General features: G+C 45.0%; 1 protein-coding gene across 1 annotated transcript in view; it reads right to left on the reverse strand.

The window, feature by feature from the left end:
- LOC126458447 (phospholipid transfer protein C2CD2L) overlaps positions 1-24,378 on the reverse strand; it is a 598,436-nt gene that overhangs the window by 224,751 nt on the left and 349,307 nt on the right. Inside the window, exon 2 of the mRNA XM_050095510.1 lies at positions 3,443-3,538. Within this exon, the coding sequence (XP_049951467.1) occupies positions 3,443-3,538 (96 nt within the window). The remainder of the gene's footprint in view (positions 1-3,442; positions 3,539-24,378) is intronic.

Raw genomic sequence — 24,378 nt, forward strand, 5'->3', positions numbered from 1 at the left:
CCTTTTGGAGCACAGCACGTCTGTAGTTTTTACCCTCGTGTAAAGGTTGGGACCATTAAGGACCATTCAGCACCATTCGACGAACGTTTAACCACATACGAAGCAGCAAAGCGTCCTTACGCGTTTTCAGCGTCCGTATCTCGCGTCTTCTTGTGGGGTGATCACGGAGGAGGGGCAGAGGGTTCGGCAAAACCCTCAGTACCACCCACTCGCCTTTGTTGAGCACCTTAAAAATCTACTACCTATACACATAGAAACCGTGGCGAAGTCCCAGGCTACACTGCTGCTCTTTCGCCGCTGACAGTAGGCCATCTGGAATTGGAGAGTGTTGAAGGGGTTGCCAGCCTGCAAGCGCCTAGGACTTCGTCACGTGTTCTGTCTGTACAGGTACACTTTCGAGATTTTCAATAAAGGTGAGTGCGTGCCACTGAGGCGATCGTAGAGGGAGGTTTTGTTGTTTTATTCATTCACGTGTCAATGTCGCATGCCTCCTCCCCTCCGCCCCCCCCTCCCGCCGCCAACCTGTGATCACCCCACAGAAGGATACAAAATGAGAGCGCTGAAAAATCAAAAACACCCTTTGCTGCTTCGGATCAGATTCAAATGTCGTCGAATGGTATTGAATGGTCCCTACTGCTTCCATATGGTACACGAGAGCAAAAGGTGCAGTCGCACTGCTCTACAAATGGATGCGGTCACGTTCCATAGGCAGCGCGGGGTAGCCGCGTGGTGTGGGTGCCTTCCTTGCCACGGTTCACGCGGCTATCCACATCAGAGGTTCGAGTCCTCCCTCGCGCGTGTGGGTGTGTATTTCCCTCAGCGTAAGTTACTTTAAATTAGATTAAGTAGTGTGTAAGCCCAGGGACGGATGACTTCAGCAGTTTGGTCCCATAGGAACTTACCACAAATTTCCAGATTTCCACGTTCTATAGGGACGCTGCCCCACAATGTTCTTAGAGAGGGATTGAAACACCCGAGGGTGTCAGCAATGTCAGAGGTTGCGCAGAACGTCTTCCTGTTTTTTATCACAATGAAACTGTCGTTTACGACCGCGAAATGTGTAGGAGTCAAGGGGTGGTTTCATTGGCGCCCTTTATGCCACCCCCTGCGGCACTTTCATGCCGATTGTAAGGAGCAATGTGTGTGGAATGTTTTCCTCGACCATTCATAAAAAGAAACCGCGCGATTCCAACGCTGGGCGTCGCGATTCTGGCCTCCATCGCAAAGGCGTAAAAAGAAGGGGTGAAATGTGGGTAAGAGGAGGAATGGCGAACTTCCAATCGTGTGACGCGTCCACGGTGGCACTGGGCAGAATCGTGGTGAAGTTTGGTGCCAATGTGACGTCATTAATCCACCTCACCCGTCACAAATGAACTTGTGAGCTCTGGCCTTTTTTCTTTTTGCATGTGTCGACACCTTGATGTTCGAAGCGTCGTCGAGAACGAGGGCGACGTCGCAGGCACCATTACAGAGGAAGGCTGTACACGTCTTCGAACAAAATTTCAAACTTAAACGTCTCATTGGGTGGGAATTACGGGGTACCGAAAAAGTGATCCTTTAATTCTGTAGTTCTGTGTAATTACACTTGAAGGCCGGAAATGTTATCATTTCACCAAAAGAAAGCTATGCTAGTTCAAATGGTTCAAATGGCTCTGAGCACTATGGGACTTAACAGCTGTGTCCCCTAGAACTTAGAACTACTTAAACCTAACTAACCTAAGGACATCACACACATCCATGCCCGAGGCAGGATTCGAACCTGCGACCGTAGCAGTCGCACGGTTCCGGACTGCGCGCCTAGAACCGCTAGAACACCGCGGCCGGCTATGCTAGTAATGAAGGTGGTATAAAAGTCTTTTTGAGAGGTTTATAGGTTGAGTGTTTGTCGTCGAAATCTACTGCAATCATTTTGTCAGCGCAGCAATAGGAAAAAAAAATTTATTATGTAAGATCCGAAAATTAGAAAAAACGGTGTTTTGTATAAGGTCCCAAACATGTTTCAGCACCTCTGTGCTATAATCGGTGGGCTTACGTTTAATTTAATCTGTAATGCGAACATCTTTACAAAAGCAAAACGAGGATAATGGAACGTATTCGAATTAAATCGGGTGATGCTGCGGGAATTAGATTAGGAAATGAGGTGCTTAAAGTAGTTCAAAATGGCTCTGAGCACTATGGGACTTAACATCTGAGGTCATCAGTCCCCTAGAACTTCGAACTACTTAAACCTAACTAAACTAAGGACATCACACACATCCATGCCCGAGGCAGGATTCGAACCTGCGACCGTAGCTTAAAGTAGTAAATGAGTTTTGCTATTTGGGGAGCAAAATAACTGATGATGGTCGAAGTAGTGAGGATATAAAATGTAGACTGGCAATGGCAAGGAAAGCGTTTCTGAAGAAGAGAAATTTGTTAACATCGAGTATAGATTTAAGTGTCAGGAAGTCGTTTCTGAAAGTATTTGTATGGAGTGTAGCCATGTGTGCAAGTGAAACGTGGACGATAAATAGTTTAGACAAGAAGAAAATAGAAGCTTTCGAAATCTGGTGCTACAGAAGAATGCTGAAGATTAGATGGGTAGATCACATAGCTAATGATGAGGCATTGAATAGAATTGGAGAGAAGAGAAATTTGTGGCAGAGCTTAACTAGAAGAAGGGATCGGTTGGTACGGCATATTCTGAGGCATCAAGGGATCACCAATTTAGTATATGAGGGCAGCGTGGAGGGTAAAATCGTAGAAGGAGACCAAGAGATGAATACACTAAACAGATTCAGAAGGATGTAGGTTGCAGTAGGTACTGGGAGATGAAGAGGCTTGCACAGGATAGAGTAGCATGGACAGCTGCATCAAACCAGGCTCTGGACTGAAGACCACAACAACAACAATTACTAAATTATGGAAATATTTAGTTCAAGCAACAATTCGTTTCTTTTTGTTAATATCTTTACACTCGGTTTGCATGGTTTTACAGGATCACTTGTGTGTTATTTATTACAGGTAGTTTGTCATCTGCAACCAAACAAAAAGAAACTAACTGTTGTTTGAAGTAAATATTTCCATAATTTTGTAATCATTTAGTAAAAATGTTCACAGTACAGAGTAAATAAAACAGAAGCTCACTGATGATGGCACAGAGGTGCTGAAACATGTTTGGGAACTGGGAAAAAACGGTGTTTTGCATAACTGGCGGACCTTGCGCCCAACAATTTTAACTGCAAACACGGTAAACAAAAGGAGGTGCAAATCCAAATGATGAATTTTTGATTACATTGTGAGGGAGGGTTAATCAAGTGCCCTAGAACAGTTTGGGTCCAAGGTATAATGAGAACAGCTGCAGCCGCGCTACATTTAAGTTGGCCACCAGCGGCTACCGTAATATGGCGTGAGTCACACGGAGCGGCAGCGGCAGACACCGCGGCCAGAGCCGACTACTCACCACATCGTCCTTGGAGTCGCACTCGCAGAAGACGTTGGCCAGCGTCGGCGCGTGCGTCTCGGGCAGGATGCGCACGAACTCCACGCCCACGCCGTGCTGAAACACAAAGGCAGGCCGCCCGTTTACTACACGGCCACTCTGGCGCTCGGCGGAGCTCAGCATCTAATAAGTTTTTCTGTAATTACTTTTAACGTTTTTGAAATATGGATGTTTGGGCAAACTTTGATGGCTCTTCAATCGCTGGACGTTCTGCCATAACGGAGGTTTATTTCTGTGTCTCCTTGAGTTTCAAATAAGTTACAGTTGTATGTATTGCCTTAATCCTGTAAGCGACACTGGTTGTTGTTGTTGTTGCTGTTGTGGTCTTCAGTCCAGAGACTGGTTTGATGCAGCTCCCCATGCTACTCTATCCTGTACAAGCTTCTTCATCTCCCAGTACCTCTTGCAGCCTACATCCTTCTGAATCTGCTTAGTGTATTCATCTCTTGGTCTCCCACTGCGATTTTTACCCCCCACGCTGCCCTCCAATACTAAATTGGTGATCCCTTTATGCCTCAGAATATGCCCTACCAACCGATCCCTTCTTCTAGTCAAGTTGTGCCACAAATTTCTCTTCTCTCCAAATCTTTTCAATACCTCCTCATTAGTTATATGATCTACCCATCTAATCTTCAGCATTCTTCTGTAGCACCACATTTCGAAAGCTTCTATTCTCTTCTTATCTAAACTATTCATCGTCCATGTTTCACTTCCATACATGGCTACACTCCATACAAATACTTTCAGAAACGACTTCCTGACACTTAAATCTATACTCGATGTTAACAAATTTCTCTTCTTCAGAAGTGCTTCCCTTGCCATTGCCAGTCTACGTTTTATATCCTCTCTACTTCGACCATCATCAGTTATTTTGCTCCCCAAATAGCAATACTGATTTACTACTTTAAGCGTCTCATTTCCTAATCTAATTCCCGCAGCATCACCCGATTTAATTCTACTAAATTCCTTTATTCTCGTTTTGCTTTTGTTGATGTTCATCCTATATCCTCCTTTCAAGACCATGTCCATTCCGTTCAGCTGCTCTTCCAGGTCCTTTGGTGTCTCTGACAGAATTACAATGTCATCGGCGAACCTCAAAGTTTTTATTTCTTCTCTGTGGATTTTAATTCCTACTCCGAATTTTTCTTTTGTTTCCTTTACTGCTTGCTCAATATACAGACTGAATAACATCGGGGAGAGGCTACAACCCTGTCTCACTCCCTTCCCAACGACTGCTGCCCTTTCATGTCTTTCGACTCTTATAACTGCCATCTGGTTTCTGTACAACTGGTAAAAACATATAAAAAAACGCACCATAAAGAAATTATCCGAATGGGACTCAAAACGGTAGATATGATGTACACGTACAGATAGACAAACAAACGATTACTGTTTCAGAAAAATTGGGTGATTTTTTTTAAGAGAAGGAACTTCACAAATTGAGCATGTCAATAACACGTTCTAATGGTTCAAATGGCTCTGAGCACTATGGGACTCAACTTCTGAGGTCATTAGTCTCCTAGAACTTAGAACTAGTTAAACCTAACTAACCTAAGGACATCACATACATCCATGCCCGAGGCAGGATTCGGACCTGCGACCGTAGCAGTCGCGCAATAACACGTTGGTCTGCCTCTTACGCAAGCAGTTATTCGATTCGGCTTGGCGTTGATTGATAGATTTGTTGGACGTCCTGCTGAGTGATATAGGGATATCGTGCCAAATACTGTCCCACCGGCGCGTTAAATCGCCAAACTCTCGAGCTGGTTGGAGGCCCCTTTCGCTAATGCTCCAGACGTTCTCAACTGTGGAGAGATCCGGCGATCTTGAGGCCCAAGCTACTGTTTGGCAAGCACGAAGGCAAGCAGTGGATGCAGCCAAAGGTGTCCTGCTATGAAATGAAGTGACACCCCTGGCTATCACTCCTGTGCTGTATGGCGGGCGACAGATAGGTTGGGACCCCACCGCTGTCCGGGGTGTTCCAGACATGTCTTCGCTCGTAATCGGGGCTCAATTCGTAGAGTGACTCTTCAAAAAAAGGATAATTCTACTCCAGTCAATGACATCCCAGGCCGAATGTGTCAGATACCACTGCAAACGGTCAATAGTAGTCGGCGCAAGGGGTGCCGGGACTTCATCTCCATTTCTGAGAGCCGCCTTGCGCTCACTGAAGCACCAGTTGCACGTCGGATCGACGATTATGTGAATCCTGGACTCTGAGTGCCTCTCTGACTATTGCTCGGTGCTCACTTTCTGTCATCTCTCTACGTAGACCACTTTCTTCTGGACGCTGTGTTCGGCCGTGGTTATCTAGTCCCGCCAAAATCGTCTAATAGTGGCATTGCTTCTGTTCAGATGTCGAGCGCCTCGCCGATTACTCCAACCGGCTTATTTCAGCCCAAAGACGGGACCTCTCTGAAATGCAGACATCTGCGTATACTATTCACGCGCCTGCTTGCGAGGAATAGTTACCACCCAACTGAGTTCACGTAATAAAATTCGCAAAGACATGTCCCGGTATCGACAAACCCACTGTTTACAGCCCTTTCAAGATGCGCGGTGAAATTGCGCTGCAACGTCACGCATTCATCCATCGGCCGCCAAAATTTACAATTCCTTGGAGTATATATCACTATCTAAAATGCTGTTTATTAGTTTATTTAATACAAATAATAGATTGCATTGGTAGTGATACACTCACAACAGCCTCTATGATAAGTATGAACACCATTTTTACGTTTCTAAGTCGGCAGACATGAAATATCATCAGATAAACGAGCAGAGGTATGAATATTTACCGACGGCCTTTGAGGCAATCGTCTTTATAGCTGGGTGTGTGTTCAGCTACCCTATGTCACACATGAATCTACTCTTCTGACAGCTTCTGATGTAAACGATGGTAAGTTCAATTCACAGTCATATTTCCTAAATTATAAAGTATAAAATAAATACGGGAGTCGTTTGAAAACGTATTTGCAGTAGTTTTATTCGGCGCAGGCCATGTAAAAAATAGACTGGCGTGCATTATGTACCGTTTTATATAATCAATTTTACTGATTATATGCTGTTAAATACTTCTTCTAATGAAGAATGACCATTGCAGATAACAGTTTCACAAATAACCTATAAAAAGTTAGCCGCTAAGATAATATAAGTTATTTCTGCTAACATTGCACATATAAGATGATTACAGAAAATATGAAACATGACGAAAACAATTTAAGCACACATTTGAATGTAACAGGCATACTGTTTACTCATTTTTGATTGGTTTTTATGGTCACGGGGATCGTATTGAAATTCGTGAAAATTTATTTTAGACTTATAAGAATGGTTTTATGGTTACATGGCAGAGGTTCTAGCTGGTCGTGTAAGGAACTGGTGGGAAGAGGTTACAAAAGAGCACGCAAAAGATTCAGAATTTGAAGAGGAGGGAGTCTGGTGCAGATGATGTAGCTACTATTTCTCTAGTTTTGAAGTCGCCTACAGTAACTGATGGTAGTCTGGGCAACACAGTGTCCAGCGGACGAGTGGGTGAAACGTCTAGTTCAAATACAGCATTTAGGGTATTCTGTTTGCCAATGCCTTTAAGAAGCATTTCATGACAGTCGTGAAACTGACTCTGCTACTGAAGTGGCTGAAAATCTGGATTAATATGCATGATCTAAAGTTGGTTGAGATACCCAGTCCTTTGGAAAATATCTCCCTCCTGAGGGCACTTTTTTACTAGCAGAAGCTGACATTGCTAATATGCTGCAGCCTTTTCAAACTTTTTGATCGCAGATTTTGTACTCATTGATTCATTGGTATGAATATTTACCACCCCATAACTTATAGTGAACTTAGAAATCCACAATAAATTGAACAGTTTTATTAATTAATATTTCAGACTACCGCGTATTTCATTGTTATACTGGATAAAATATTATGTCATTTACAGGGTTTAATCGTGCGAGTTCCTACTCAGAAATCTCGAGCAAAAAATCTACCCAAGCACGCGACCAATAATCCTTCATGTTCGAGGCGACTATTTTTTTTTAATTAATACGTCGGATTGTTGTGTGTTCCAGGAGTGTCGGAATGAACGAGAAGTTAAGTTGTTTCCCCTATTAATCTTCTGACTGATTTGATGCGGCCCGCCACGAATTCTTCTCCTGCGCCAACCCCTTCATTTCAGAGTAACAGCTACACCAAGCTACCTCGACTGGTTGTTCAGTATATTACAATCTCCGTGTTCCCCCTTCCCCCTCCCCCTTCCCCCACCGTTTTTGTCCTGCACGTCTCGCTCTAGTGACACAGAAGTTACTAAATGTGCTTTCCACATATTCCCTTCCTCGTCGATTGCGTCTGCTTATTTCCAGTACCCTCCTGTAACACCACATCCTAAACGCTTCGATTCTGTTCCTCTCCGGTTTTCCCACGATCCATGAATCGCTTCCATACGACGTCGTGCTCCAGACGCTTATTGTCAGTAATTCATTTACGGTATTGTATGTGTATATTTGGTACAAGCAAACTTCTTTTGGCGAGCAGTGCCCTCTTATTGTGCTTTTCTTATGTCCTTCATGCTTCGACCGTCATCCCCTACTTTGCTTCTAGGACAGCAGAATTCCTTCACCTTTTCTTCGTGGTCCCACATTTTGACGTTAAATTTATCGATAATCTCGTTTCTGCTAGTCCACATTACTTTTGTCCTTCTCTGGTTTACTCTCAGTCCAGTCATGATACATTAATATTAATCAGATGTTGCAGCCCTAAGTTTCTCACAAGTTCTCAGGTACTCTAAATGTCAGTCGTTGTGGTTTACTCTACAATTATTAGTCACGTGAAGATTTAAGAAATAACTGCTGTTCCTCGGAAATTTTGTTCTTTAACAAACATCAGTGTGTTGCTACGAGTATCGGTTGGCACAGTCATGATACCACCAATGTTGTGTTAAGGATATTGTATCTGGCGCTCAGTACTTGGTGCTTCATAATGTGTTCATGAAAACATGGACTGGATGTAATCTTCCAACCAACGCCGTAATCTCATAACATTTACTAGAAAACTCAATAAACGTACAATGGATACCAGCAGAAATGTTAATTTTACCACATGATCCATATCGTAAGGGATAAGCCCGTTGTGTCTTGTTGCATTGTGTGATTCCTTCTATAGGATCGTGCTTTTTTTAATTTCCATTGATTTTCTGTTGTAGGCCTATGTGAAAACCGCACCCTGTAGTGTGTCATTACTTCACTTCAGAATAAAACTATTTTTGGTAATGGACACTATCATACATGATATTTCACGAGTATAAAGATATTTGGTGGTAATTAATAGTAAGAACCATTAGGAAGATAATCATAGCTTTCTGAAATTATCAAAAATGGAGACATATAGTTACTATCGTGTAAACTGATATATCGTTTACTCGTTTTCTATTGTTAATTTACTTTTCCGATCAAAAACTCACCATTATCTTCATTATGGTAAAAAAAACCAGCAAGTTTCAATCGCTGTATTTGGAAAAATACGGTTTATACAATGTAACAATGAGAACTTTTATGCAGTGTATGGATTTAATCATATAAGTGGTAACAACTGTATCTGATACTGAATAACCTAATTGCTTTTATTTTCTTTTTTAAAAAATAGATTATTCTGTCGAGATTCATGTACGGCTCAGATTAATTCATTCCATGCCTCCTGTTAAATTCATATTCTGTTCCTCGCAATTATGCAGTAACCGTTATACAGTGATGATCGAAAATTTATGACCACTTGCTTGATGGCGTACTGGTCCATATTTGGAACGCAATACAGCAACGATTCTTCATGGCATGTATTCGACAAGTCGTTTATAGATTTCCGGCGGTATATGGCGCCAGAGGTCTACGCACAGGTCACGCAATTTCTCATTTGGAGGCCAAGATATCAACGTGAGTTCACCATCATGCTCCTCAAACCATAAAAGTACGATTCTGACTCTACTGTAACATGGTGAGTTATCCTGATGGAAGATGTCATCATGGATGATTTCAGGCACCAAGGGATACAAATGGTCCACGATAATGTTCACAGCTGTCATGGTGCCCTTTGATTACGACCATAGGTCCCATAGAAGGCTAGGTGAATGTTTCCCAAAGCAAACACCTGCCACCACTCACAAATATCCGCGAGGTGGCACATGTTTCGCGCTGCCGTTTGCCTGGATGATGGTGAATCCGGATCAACCCATCGTCCAGGTGTAACAAGAAAGGTGATTAATCACATCAAGACACAAGTTCCCACTGATCCACTATCCAATCTCGATGATTTCACGACTACTTGAGTCGTAATTCACGATGTCGTTGGCTCAACATGAGAACGGGTCTAATGTGGAGCCCATTGCTTAAAAAGTGCGTTGAACTGTGTGCTCTGAAACAACTGTGCTTGAACCATCATTCTACTCTGTTGTCAGATCTGCCGCAGATTGCCACCTCCCCTGATTTACAGAGCGGACAAGCCTCCGACCTCGGTGTTGTGTGTGAGACGTGACGTCCAACAAATTGTCGCTTACTCGTTGTTCTACTGTCCTTGAACCATTTTCCACAGGTGCTCATAACAGTAGCACGCGAGCAGCCGACCATCTTCGCTGTTTTCGAAATGCTCGTTGCCGGCCGTCGGGTATAGCGTGTGTCCTTGGTCAAAGTCGCTTAAATCAGTGGATTTCCCCATTTGTTGCACGTATCATTCCTAGAGCGATTCTCCATTAGTCATTGCTCCGCTTATATATTTTCTCTAATGCACCATACGCTCGCAACGCTACAAGGAGGCATTCAATCTCGCGGTAGCCAGTGGTTGTAATGTTTTGCCTCGTCAATGTAAACCTGATGCTCAATACACTGTTGTTGTTTGTAAGTCAATGCCTGCATGTTGAGCTTTGTTGCACCCCATACGGTTTGAGGAAATCCCAGTTGCTGGAGAGGACATATTTTCGACTTTGAAATTTCACACTGTTTTCCTCTCTTCCTGGCGCAGCTGAACACATCTACAGTACAGCATGACTGTCCTCTTCAGGGTTTTCTAAAATAGGCCTTATGAAATAGAAAGTTGACTCAGCAAGCCGTAGCGAGTCTTCTTTGTCCACATAGAAATGGTAAGGTATTGTTGTCTTCAGATTGGGCAGCAAGGGGAGTGGCCGTCCTTCAGGGTATTGGGTATGGACATCGGGCAGGATACACTGCAGCCACGTTTGTGGTATCTATGGACTGGCCCGGGAATCTGCACGCCATATGATTGGACGGGTCCTCTTCTGCATCTTGATACGGACTGTACGAGGAAGCGACAAGGAAGATATTGGCAAATTTTCGCATTCACCTTGACTGCAATATGGCGCCCAAACTGCCGCCGCGTCAAGGAAACGTGACAAGAAAACAAATCTAGGTTATACAGGGTGACCAGTTAAAGACTTAATCAGCTTTGACCTAGACGAACAATGACCAAGGTCTTATGAAAGAAAGAGCGATGCTCTCTCGTAACTTCATTAACAATATGTGTTTCAAAAAGAATACCACAACTTTAGGAATTTAAAACTCTGCAACGACAAAAGGCAGAGCTAAGCACTATCTGTCGGCGAATTAAGGGAGCTATAAAGTTTCATTTAGTTGTACATTTGTTCGCTTGAGGCGCTGTTGACTAGGCGTCAGCGTCAGTTGATGCTAAGATGGCGACCGCCCAACAGAAAGCTTTTTGTGTTATTGAGTACGGCAGAAGTGAATCGACGACAGTTGTTCAGCGTCCATTTCGAACGAAGTATGGTGTTAAACCTCCTGATAGGTGGTGTATTAAACGTTGGTATAAACAGTTTACAGAGAATGGGTGTTTGTGCAAAGGGAAAAGTTCTGGATGGCCGAGAACGAGTGATGAAAATGTAGCTCGCATCCAGCAAGCATTTGTTCGCAGCCCAGGAATCGACTCGCAGAGTTAGCACAGAGCTGCAAATTCCACAATCAACTGTATGGAGAGTCCTACGAAAAAGGTTAGTTATGAAACCTTATCGTCTGAAATTGGTTCAAGCACTGTCTGCAGCTGATAAGATTAAAAGAATCGATTTCTGTGATTTTATCCTTGCTCAAATGGAAACAGATGAATCTTTCGTTTCAAAGATTGTGTTTAGTGATGAAGCAACTTTCCACACTAACGGGAAAGTCAACCGTCACAATGTCTGTATATGGGGCACTGAGAATCCGCGGGAAACAACTCAGTATGAACGTGACTCGCCTAAGGTGAACGTTTTCTGTGCCATTTCAGCCAATAAAGTTTTTGGTCCCTTTTTCTCCGAAGGTGCTACTGTAACTGGACTACAGTATCTGGAGATGATAGAGAATTGGCTGTTCCCTCAGCTCGAACAAGAAGCACAACAATTCATATTTCAGCAAGATGGAGCGCCACCACATTGGCACTTATCTGCCCATAACTACCTGAACGTCAACTACCCGAGGCGATGGATCGGCCGCCAGGCAGCCCGTGACAGAGCACTTCATCACTGGCCTCCAAGAAGCCCTGATCTTACCCCCTGCGATTTTTTTCTTATGGGGGTATGTTAAGGATATGGTGTTTCGGCCACCTCTCCCAGCCACCATTGATGATTTGAAACGAGAAATAACAGCAGCTATCCAAACTGTTACGCCTGATATGCTACAGAGAGTGTGGAACGAGTTGGAGTATCGGGTTGATATTGCTCGAGTGTCTGGAGGGGGCCATATTGAACATCTCTGAACTTGTTTTTGAGTGAGAAAAAAACCTTTTTAAATACTCTTTGTAATGATGTATAACAGAAGGTTATATTATGTTTCTTTCATTAAATACACATTTTTAAAGTTGTGGTATTCTTTTTGAATCACCCTGTATATACTTTTTTTAAATCTAACTACGCTACTTTTGGTACCAGAATAGCAGATCATGATCAAACAAATTCATTTACATAATATTTTCAACATTTCGCGGCCCTGTCAGCAACTGTATAAATATTAATTTTAATTTTAAAAACCAACAGCCTCAGTTGCATAGTTTACCTAGATTTGGATTATCCCGACTGAAACCTAGGTAAATCTAGGTAAACTATGCAACTGAGGCTGTTGGTTTTTAAAATTAAAATCAGTGATATAACTCTTTTGTAGATTTAACAAGAAATCATCTATTAAAAATGTATTAAATACAGAGATTTTTGCACTGTTGTTGGGGCCATTGAATGGTCCGCCAACAGGAAATTTAAGACACGCTTCAAGCAAACTTGTGTCACCGCGTTAAGACCCAATGAAATGCTTGTGCGTCAGACTTTACAAATGGCTGAAAATGTTTCATTAGAAAGAAAATGATACGTCGCTACAAGTCATTCAGTCCGCATTAGCATGAGATAATTATCTTTTTTACCTCCCACAGCGTTCAGCAAATGGCCAGATAAGAAACCTGATGTTTGCAAGAACACTTGATGCTTGTAGAGAAATATTTTTACTGAAAAATATTGGAATGGGTTTCCAAAACCACGATCGTGTGAAACCGAGCTTGGTCTGTTCGTCCACGGGACCCAGAAAGCAGTAGAGACAGGCGCATAGGTAGATGCCGTGTTCCTTGACTTCCAAAAGGCGTACGAAACAGTTCCACATGCCTCATAATGAACAAAATACGGGCGTACGAGATATGAGACCAACAATTTGATTGGATTGAAGGATTTCTAGCAAACAGAACACAGCATGCCATTTTCAAGGGCCAGAAGTCTTCAGACGTAAGTAACTTCAGGCGTTCCATAAGTGAATGTTCTAGGACCATTACTTTCCACAATACGTATGTAAATGACCTAGTAGATAACTCTGAAGATCCATGAGGCTTTTCGCGGATGATGCTGTTGTGTAGTACAGAGAAATCACGACGCTAGATAGTTGAAGTGAAATGCTAAAAGACCTGCAGAGGACCAACGCTTGGTACAGGGAGTGGTAACTGACCTTCAACATAAACAAATGTAACTTATTGCACATAAATAGACAGAAGCCTCTTTATTGTATGTCTACACGAGTTCAGGACAATCACAGAGAGCAGTTACTTCCATAAAACATCTAGGGGTATGCATATAGAGCGATTGGAAGTGAAAGGACCACATAAAATTAACCGCGGGGAAGGCTGATGCCTGACAGATTCATTGCACGAATCCGCAGGAAATGTAGTAAATCAACAAAGGAATCAGCTTACAAAACACTCGTCCAACCAATACTGGAATATTACTCGTCAGTCTGGGATGCGTACCAGGTAGTATTGATAGAGGAAGCAGAGAAGATACAAATAAGAGCTCACGTTTCGTTACAGGTTCATTTAGAAAGGGCGAAAGCGTCACTGAGATGCTCAGTCAACCACGGTGGCAGACTCTGCAAGAGAGGCGTTCTGCATCACGCTATGATCTACGGCTAAAAGTCGGAGAGCGTGCGTTCCTGGAAGAGTCGAAAAATATTCCGCTTCCTCTTATGTATATTTCGCGAAAAGTCCATGAAGATAAAATTATAGAGATTCGAGTCGAAGTCCACACGGGGCCTTATCAGCAGCCGTTCTTTCCGCGTACCATACACAGCTGGAGCAGGAAAAGGGGAAAGGGACAGTGGTACACAAAGTAGCCTCCGCCAAGCACCGAAAGAAGACTTGCAGAGTATAGATATACATGTATAAACTCATATTATTTCTTCCGTTTGTTTTACATTTACTGTGTCATTTGCACACAATAATAATTCGCTTCCTCATACCCCTCAAAGTCGTTGGAACCTCCTTGCAGACCACAGGGGTTGCATGACCCCAGATGAAAAAGTCTGAGGGCGTCAGATCAGGCGATCGTGCCGGATACCTTTGAACAGGACTGTCTCCTTCCGCCCACCGCTTTGAAAATAAGCTGTTTAATGCATCTGAAGAATTATGTACTGGACATCTATCATGTTGCAACGACGTCATTTGAAGTGTTCTCAGTGATATATTTTCTGATGACAAATCATTTATCAAAAATGTGTATATTTTTCCCCGTTCAACGTTCCATCTGCAAAATAAGGACCGATCACGTTCGATTATGGCACTTCACACATTCTTAGGCCACTGTCGGTAGTTGAACGCCTGAAGAAGTCAATATGAGTTTTCCGTAGACAAGTAGAGCATATTTCACAAATTCACATTCCACGATTTGTGAACGTGGCCACATGAATAGAAAATACTTCCTCGAAAAATTATTGTCATGCTGGACAATCCGCTGAAAGTATTCAAAATGATGTTGGAAATACCTTCCATCTATGGAGAGAAGTCTTCCGAAGTAAGAGTGATTTCAGGTGTGCCGCAGGGGAGTGTCATAGGACCGTTGCTATTCACAATATACATAAATGACCTTGTGGATGACATCGGAAGTTCACTGAGGCTTTTTGCGGATGATGCTGTGGTGTATCGAGAGGTTGTAACAATGGAAAATTGTACTGAAATGCAGGAGGATCTGCAGCGAATTGACGTATGGTGCAGGGAATGGCAATTGAATCTGAATGTAGATAAGTGTAATGTGCTGCGAATACACAGAAAGATAGATCCTTTATCATTTAGCTACAAAATAGCAGGTCAGCAACTGGAAGCAGTTAATACCATAAATTATCTGGGAGTACGCATTTAAAATGGAATGATCATATAATGTTGATCGTCGGTAAAGCAGATGCCAGACTGAGATTCATTGGAAGAATCCTAAGGAAATGCAATCCGAAAACAAAAGAAGTAGGTTACAGTACGCTTGTTCGCCCACTGCTTGAATACTGCTCACCAGTGTGGGATCCGTACCAGATAGGGTTGATAGAAGATATAGAGAAGATCCAATGGAGAGCAGCGCGCTTCGTTACAGGATCATTTAGTAATTGCGAAAGCGTTACGGAGGTGATAGATAAACTCCAGTGGAAGACTCTGCAGGAGAGACGCTCAGTAGCTCGGTACGGGCTTTTGTCAAAGTTTCGAGAACATACCTTCACCAAAGAGTCAAGCAGTATATTGCTCCCTCCTACGTATATCTCGCGAATAGACCATGAGGATAAAATCAGAGAGATTAGAGCCCACACAGAGGCATACCGACAATCCTTCTTTCCACGAACAATACGAGACTGGAATAGAAGGGAGAACCGATAGAGGTACTCAAGGTACCCTCCGCCACACACCGTCAGGTGGCTTGCGGAGTATGGGTGTAGATGTAGATGTAGCTCTTTACGTAGAGAGATGTGGAAAGGTGATATTTACACTGATCAGCCGAAACGTTATGACCACCAACATAATAGCGGGTGTGTCCACCTTTGGCATGGATATCAGCGGCGACGTGTCGTGGCATGGAAGCAGTGAGGCCTTGGTGGGTTGCTGGAGGGAGCTGACACCACATCTGCACACACTTCACGTAATTCCCCTAAATTCCGGAGAGTTGGGCGATGAGCTCTGATGGCGCTTTCAATCACATCCCAAATGTGTTCGATCAGGTTTAGATCTGGCGAGTTGGAGGGCCAGTACATCAATTGGAACTTGCCACTGTGTTCTCGAACCTCTCCCGTCACACCACTGGCCTCGTGACATAGTGCATTATCTTACTGAAAAATGCCCATGCCGCCGGGAAACATGATCGTCATGAAAGGATGTACGTGGTTTGCAACCAGTGTACGATACTCCCTGGCGGTTATGGAGTTTTGGACGAGCTCCACTGGACCCATGGATGCATAAGTGAATGTTCCCCTGAGCATAATGGAGCCGCCGCCAGCATGTCTCCTTCCTGCAGTACAGGAGTCAAGGAGCTGTTCCTCTCGAAGACGTCGGATTCGCGCCCTCCCATCGGCATGATGAAGAAGGTATCGGGTTTCATCAGACCATACAACGCTCTGCCACTGAGCCAACATCCAGCGCCGATGGTCACTTGCCCACTTCAATCTTAGTTGCCGATGTCGTAGTGTTAACATTGGCGCATGCATCGATTGTCGGCCGCGGAGGCACATCACTAGGAGTGTTCGGTGCACTGTGTGTTCAGACACACTTACACTCTGTCCAGCAAAAAAGTCTGATGTTATTTCCCCCGCAGTTCGCCGATTGTCCTCTTTTTATCAGTCTGCCCAGCCTGCGACACCTGTAATGAGCGGTGACCGCCCAACCCCACGACGTCTGGACGTTGTTTCACTTTTGTTTTGGCCCGTGTTCAAGACACTACAGCACCCATCGAACGCCCAGTACGTCGTGCAGTTTCCGAACTTTCCGTGCTAAGACTCCGGGCCATCACAATCTGCCATCGGTCAAACTCAGATAGACAGCACGCTCAATGATACAACACACATCAAAAAAAGTTTCGCATCACCCCGGTTGCCAGAACTCTGGAAAATAGACGTTGACTGTTGATATTGCATCACAGAGACAGTCCCTTTGACTGTTCAGAGATGTCACTAAACTCGCCCAAATACACTCCTGGAAATTGAAATAAGAACACCGTGAATTCATTGTCCCAGGAAGGGGAAACTTTATTGACACATTCCTGGGGTCAGATACATCACATGATCACACTGACAGAACCACAGGCACATAGACACAGGCAACAGAGCATGCACAGTGTCGGCACTAGTACAGTGTATATCCACCTTTCGTAGCAATGCAGGCTGCTATTCCCCCATGGAGACGATCGTAGAGATGCTGGATGTAGTCCTGTGGAACGGCTTGCCATGCCATTTCCACCTGGCGCCTCAGTTGGACCAGCGTTCGTGCTGGACGTGCAGACCGCGTGAGACGACGCTTCATCCAGTCCCAAACATGCTCAATGGGGGACAGATCCGGAGATCTTGCTGGCCAGGGTAGTTGACTTACACCTTGTAGAGCACGTTGGGTGGCACGGGATACATGCGGACGTGCATTGTCCTGTTGGAACAGCAAGTTCCCTTGCCGGTCTAGGAATGGTAGAACGATGGGTTCGATGACGGTTTGGAAGTACCGTGCACTATTCAGTGTCCCCTCGACGATCACCAGTGGTGTACGGCCAGTGTAGGAGATCGCTCCCCACACCATGATGCCGGGTGTTGGCCCTGTGTGCCTCGGTCGTATGCAGTCCTGATTGTGGCGCTCACCTGCTCGGCGCCAAACACGCATACGACCATCATTGGCACCAAGGCAGAAGCGACTCTCATCGCTGAAGACGACACGTCTCCATTCGTCCCTCCATTCACGCCTGTCGCGACACCACTGGAGGCGGGCTGCACGATGTTGGGGCGTGAGCGGAAGACGGCCTAACGGTGTGCGGGACCGTAGCCCAGCTTCATGGAGACGGTTGCGAATGGTCCTCGCCGATACCCCAGGAGCAACAGTGTCCCTAATTTCCTGGGAAGTGGCGGTGCGGTCCCCTATGGCACTGCGTAGGATCCTACGGTCTTGGCGTGCATCCGTGCGTCGCTGCGGTCCGGTCCCAGGTCGACGGGCACGTGCACCTTCCGCCGACCACTGGCGACAACATCGATGTACTGTGCAGACCTCACGCCCCTCGTGTTGAGCAATTCGGCGGTACGTCCACCTGGCCTCCCGCATGCCCACTATATACCCTCGCTCAAAGTCCGTCAACTGCACATACGGTTCACGTCCACGCTGTCGCGGCATGCTACCAGTGTTAAAGACTGCGATGGTGCTCCGTATGCCACGGCAAACTGGCTGACACTGACGGCGGCGGTGCACAAATGCTGCGCAGCTAGCGCCATTCGACGGCCAACACCGCGGTTCCTGGTGTGTCCGCTGTGCCGTGCGTGTGATCATTGCTTGTACAGCCCTCTCGCAGTATCCGGAGCAAGTATGGTGGGTCTGACACACCGGTGTCAATGTGTTCTTTTTTCCATTTCCAGGAGTGTATGTAAACAACCATGCATCAGCAGTGCCTATTAGACGGAGGGGGTCCGACAGCCGATCAGTTCCAGTCATTCCACCAGGAAGGAAATACACGGCACGTGTTGTGTCTACTTCAACCATGCCTAGACGGTCAATATTGCGGTTCGATCGCGTCCGAATTGTTACTTTGTGCCAGGAAGGGTTCTCAAAAAGGGAAGTGTCCAGGCGTCTCGAAGTGAACCAAAGCGATGTTGTTCGGACATGGAGGAGATACAGGGAGACAGGAACTGTCGATGACATGCCTCGCTAAGACTGCCCAAGGGCCATTACTGAATTGGATGGCCGCTACCTATGGATTATGGCTCGGAGGAACCCTGACAGCAACGTCACCATGTTGAATAACGCTTTTCGTGCAGCCACATGAAGTCGTGTTACGACTCGAACTGTGCACAATAGGACGTATGATGCGCAACTTCACTCCCGACGTCCATGGCGAGATCCATCTTTGCAATCACGACACCATGCAGCGCGGTACAGATGTGGCCAACAAAATGCCGAATGGACTGCTCAGGATTGGCATCACGTGCTCTTCACCAATGAGTGTCGCATATGCCTTCAACCAGACAATCGCCGGAGACGTAATTGGAGACAACCCAATCAGGCTGAACGACTTAGACACACTGTCGAGCGAGTGCAGCAAGATGGATGTTCCCTGATGTTTTGGGGTGGCATATGTGGGGCCGACGTACACCGCTGGTGGTCATGGAAGGTGCCGTAACGGCTGTACGATACGTGAATGCCATCCTCCGACATATAGTGCAACCATAACGGCAGCATATTGGCGAGGCATTCGTTTTCATGGATGACAATTCGCGCCTCCATCGTACACATCCTGTGAATTACTTCCTTCAGGATAACGACATCGCTCGACTAGAGTGGCCAGCATGTTTTCCAGATATGAACCCTAACGAACATGCCTGGGAGAGACTGAAAACCACTCTGAGGGATGTACGTCGAATCGCCGTTGAGGAGTGGAACAATCTGGACCAACAGTGCCTTGATGAACTTGTGGTTAGTATTCCACGACGAATACAGGCATGCATCAATGCAAGAGGATGTGCTACTGGGTATTAGAGGTACCGGTGTGTACAGCGGTCTGAACCACCATCTCTGAAGGTCTCGCTGTATGGTGGTACAACATGCAATGTGTGGTTTTCATGAGCAACAAAAAGGGCGGAAATGATGTTTATGTTGATCTCTACTCCAATTTCTTGTACAGGTTCTGGAACTCTCGGAACCTAGATGATGCGTAACTTTTTTTGATGTTTGTGCATGCACCGTGCGCGCGTCTGACTAGCAGTCATTCCTCGCCAGGTGACGCTGTTATCACTTGGACGGTTTATATCGATAGTAGTTCGGTGGTCGTAATGTTCTGGCTGATCAGTGTATATCTATGTAAAGCACGTAGAAGGCTTCTTCGGGTGATACCAGCCTCTCTTTGTATCTGAAGAGAACTGAATGCGGAATTATTGCATATTTGTTCATTGGTAGCAATCTACCTTCGAATACATATTCATGAGGCAAATGAATCGTGACTATCGACGGCTCGATTACTCACATCGATCAGATCACGCTGCCAGGTGCTGTCTCTGGTTTGCTGGCCTCCGCCTGTCGCCGAGGAGTGTAAAGCACATGTGCGGAGCCGGATGGTAGGCGACTGTGACATGGCCGAGTATGTGGCGATAGCTCGGTAAACAGTAACCATGGATACGACGCATGTACGATGAAGACAGATGTAAACTGTGCTAATAGTTTCGCCGACGTCAACAAGCTTATGGCCGAGCTATCCACAACGTCAGCGCCGTGCATCAAGGAGGCGTTTGCGGTTTGTTTCCGAAGCCGGGCTGACAAACGATACGGCGATTCGGTGAGTTCTCCGTCTGTTGTTATTACGTGGGTATGGTATCGAGGTGTGAGCACTTTGATGTGGGCAACTGCTTGCGCCACGTCTGTCGCTGATGTGAACATCACGGTACGTGTCCTACTAAAACTTGGGACTGATCTAGCCTTACACAAGTTTTTGACAGTAGCTCAATTAACTGATTTTCGTTCGTGTAACGACAGTTGTCTGAAATGAGCTGTACTGAAATGATAATGATCTAGGTTGCTGTGGGCAGCACTGTGCATGGAAGGACAGCGTGCGACTGTGCTCTTCATGTGTCGTCGCAGGCAAGAGTTGCTCTTTTAATTATTTTGCAATTATCTGATCACTTTAACAGCTGTTGTTATAATTATTTTGTTATCATTACTGCTCACTTTTAGAACGAGTAAGTCGTATCGAACAATGTAACGGTTTCTTGGATAATTCTATTTTATAATGAATTTAAAGATAGTTGAGTTAACCTTCTTTTATGCTTCGGCAGTTACGTTTCTTCCAAATAGCAGACATTGTCAAAAGAGTAACCTGGAAATTCGTGGTGCTTACAAGGCACGACGACAGTGGCTATTTTGTTTCATTAATGAATCGAATATTGTTAAGCTGCGTTTAGACTAGCTGTCTTTTAGTGAAGTTTGAAATAATCTTAACGCTTTAATGTTTTTATTGGCTTTTAAAAGTAATGTTTTTATTCGGTTTAAGTGCTGAAGCATTTAGTAATTACAATGTCACAAATTTCCAGCCAACCGGTTGCAAATAGAATTTAAAATTCTTTAACTAGTTTTTAACGCCAACAAGGAGCGCCTTCTTCAGAAGAAACTGTTACCTTATCTAACAATATCACAGGCAGGTACATTAATAGCAACCTACCTGCTATTAATGTATCTTCCTGTGATATTGTTAGATAAGGTAACAGTTTCTTCTGAAGAATGCGCCCCTAGTTGGCGTTGAAATCTAGCTAAAGAATTTTAAATTCTATTTGCAACAGGTTGGCTGGAAATTTGTGATACTGTAATTAATTACGGTTGCTGGTCACAGCCATGTTCAAAGCATTTAGTAATTATTACGAATTACAAATGTAACAAAATCATTTTTTCTGATTTTCTTTTATTTTCTAAAGAATTCGGATTGTAAGTAACCTTACTTGTAAATGTGGAAGCTGTGAACAGGCAGTTTACAACTTCCTGGATGATAAAATCTTTGTTTTAAGAGAAATGTTATTTTTGATGAGATAGTCCCCCAGCACTTTCAACTTACTTATTTTGCATCAAGGCGGATTCACAATTCTCATATTATTGTTTAACTAATTTTCCATTATCTTCAAGTGTTCCAGCAAAATTTGTAGTCTCGCGAAGTCTTCTGACGATGTTAACAAATGTGGTACGAGCTGGACTGTGACTACCTCGGAACCGTCCTGCATTCAGTTCTACTCCGTTTATGCGTTTTTGGGACATTCGCCACAAATTAAGAACATGTCTACCAGTTCGTCATTAGTTGATTACATTGTACTCCTGAAAATGATTTATGCACTACTAAAGATCCGATTATGTGGATGTTTTACAAACAACACACTGCAAATGAAATGCAGTGTTTGCTCATAACAAACCTGATGTAAGTAGACAGTAGAACCAATGCACTTCAGTTAACCACTCCTAAGGGCAACACACAACAGACAAAGTAATTCTTGTCTCGACGACACAAGTTACCGTGGAGAGCAGGGAACAACCACGAACGTGTTACCTCGGCGGCGCAACTTTTCTTGCAGAATGGCGAGAACCTCAGGGTGTTGGGTCAGTGAACGGCTGTAACCACGGCACAAAAAACCCTGTATGCGCTGTATTTATTGTTAAATCTGTAAAATTATGTACACTACTGGCCATTAAAATTGCTACACGAAGAAGAAATGCAGATGATAAACGGGTATTCATTGGACAAATATATTATACTAGAACTGACATGTGATTACATTTTCACGCAATTTGGGTGTATAGATCCTGAGAAATCAGTACCCAGAACAACCACCTCTGGCCGTAATAATGGCCTTGATACGCCTGGGTATTGAGTCAAACAGAGATTGTATGGCGTGTACAGGTACAGCTGCCCATGCAGCTTCAACACGATACCACAGTTCATCAAGAGTAGTGGCTGGCATATTCTGACGAGCCAGTTGCTCGGCCACCATTGACCAGACGTTTTCAATTGCTGAGAGATCTGGAGAATGTACTGGCCAGGGCAGCAGTCGAACATTTTCTGTATCCAGAAAGGCCCCTACAGGACCTGCAACATGCGGTCGCGCATTGTCCTGATGAAATGTAGGCTCTGGCAGGGATCCAATGAAGGGTAGAGCCACGGGTCGTAACGCATCCGTCAATGCGAATAATAGGTGACCCAGACGTGTAACCAATGGCAACCCATACCATCACGCCGGGTGATACGCCAGTATGGCGATGACGAATACACGCTTCCAATGTGCGTTCACCGCGATGTCGCCAAACAGGGATGCGACCATCATGATGGTGTAAACAGAACCTGGATTCATCCGAGAAATGACGTTTTGCCATTCGTGCACCCAGGTTCGTCGTTGAGTACACCATCGCAGGCGCTCCTGTCTGTGATGCAGCGTCAAGGGTTACCGCAGCCATGGTCTCCGAGCTGATAGTCCATGCTGCAGCAAACGTCGTCGATCTGTTCGTGCATACGATTGTCGTCTTGCAAACTTCCCCATCTGTTGGCTCAGGGATCGAGACGTGGCTGCACGATCCGTTACAGCAATGCGGATAAGATGCCTGTCATCTCGACTGCTAGTTGGGGTCCAGCACGGCGTTCCGTATTACCCTCCTGAACCCACCGATTCTATATTCTGCTAACAATCATTGGATCTCGATCAACGCGAGCAGCAACGTCGCGATACGATAAACGGCAATCGCGATAGGCTACAATCCGACCTTTATCAAAGTCGGAAACTTTCAAAATGGCTCTGAGCACTATGGGACTGAACATCTATGGTCATCAGTCCCCTAGAACTTAGAACTACTTAATCCTAACTAACCTAAAGACATCACACAACACCCAGTCATCACGAGGCAGAGAAAATCCCTGACCCCGCCGGGAATCGAACCAGGGAACCCGGAAAGTCGGAAACGTGATGGTACGCATTTCTCCTCCTTACACGAGGCATCACAACAACGTTTCACCAGGCAACGCCGGTCAACTGCTGTTTGTGTATGAGAAATCGGTTGGAAACTTTCCTCATGTCAGGACGTTGTAGGTGTCGCCACCGGCGCCAAACTTGTGTGAATGCTCTGAAAATCTAAGCATTTGCATGTCACAGCATCTTCTTCCTGTCGGTTAAATTTCGCGTCTGTAGCACGTCATCTGCGTGGTATAGCAATTTTAATGGCCAGTAGTGCAATTTAAATTGTCTCATCGATGTTTGCTTTTCTGACAGCAAACGTACCACAGTCCCTGTTTAGTGGGCCACTACGCATATTTAGTCTAGGTGAAAACAGATTACAAATGTCATAGAAGATCAAAAGTAATTTGAGGAGAAAACGTTAGGCATCTTCCCTCGTACTGCACTTCTAAATACTATTTCCGTTGGGCTTTGCTGCTCTAAATCTGCAGTTTAATAAAGCCATTGTTAGCAATGCGTGAGAATTTTGTAAGGAATGAGAAGTCTTGGAGGAGGAAAATGCTCCCCGTTGCCAAACCCCCCAGACCTCCCGCTTTGCAGCCGCCTGTGCCTAATAAGCAGTTAATCACGCCGTAGGGACGGAACGAGACCCAGCGGCGGGAGGGAAGTGTGGGACGCCTCTGGCTGGCGAATCGATACCCTTCCGCTGCTGCGAGAACGGCGGCCGTCGTTCACGTTCACACGTCCAGGGACCAGAGGTTAAGCCGCGGCAATGGGGTCTCGCGGAACTGGGGCACAGCGGCGCAGCCGGGCATCGCACCAAGAGGTGGAGGCCCTGCAGGCGCACAGGTGACAGTCGGAAATGGGTAGCATTCATCTCACGCTAGGTGAGGAGTACCCTACGTCATAGTGACGTAACACTACGTCATCGTGACGTAAATAACCAAAATCGACTACATGAGTGCATAAATCGATCTT

Source organism: Schistocerca serialis, chromosome 2, assembly GCF_023864345.2.
Source record: "Schistocerca serialis cubense isolate TAMUIC-IGC-003099 chromosome 2, iqSchSeri2.2, whole genome shotgun sequence".
Lineage (NCBI taxonomy): Eukaryota > Metazoa > Arthropoda > Insecta > Orthoptera > Acrididae > Schistocerca > Schistocerca serialis.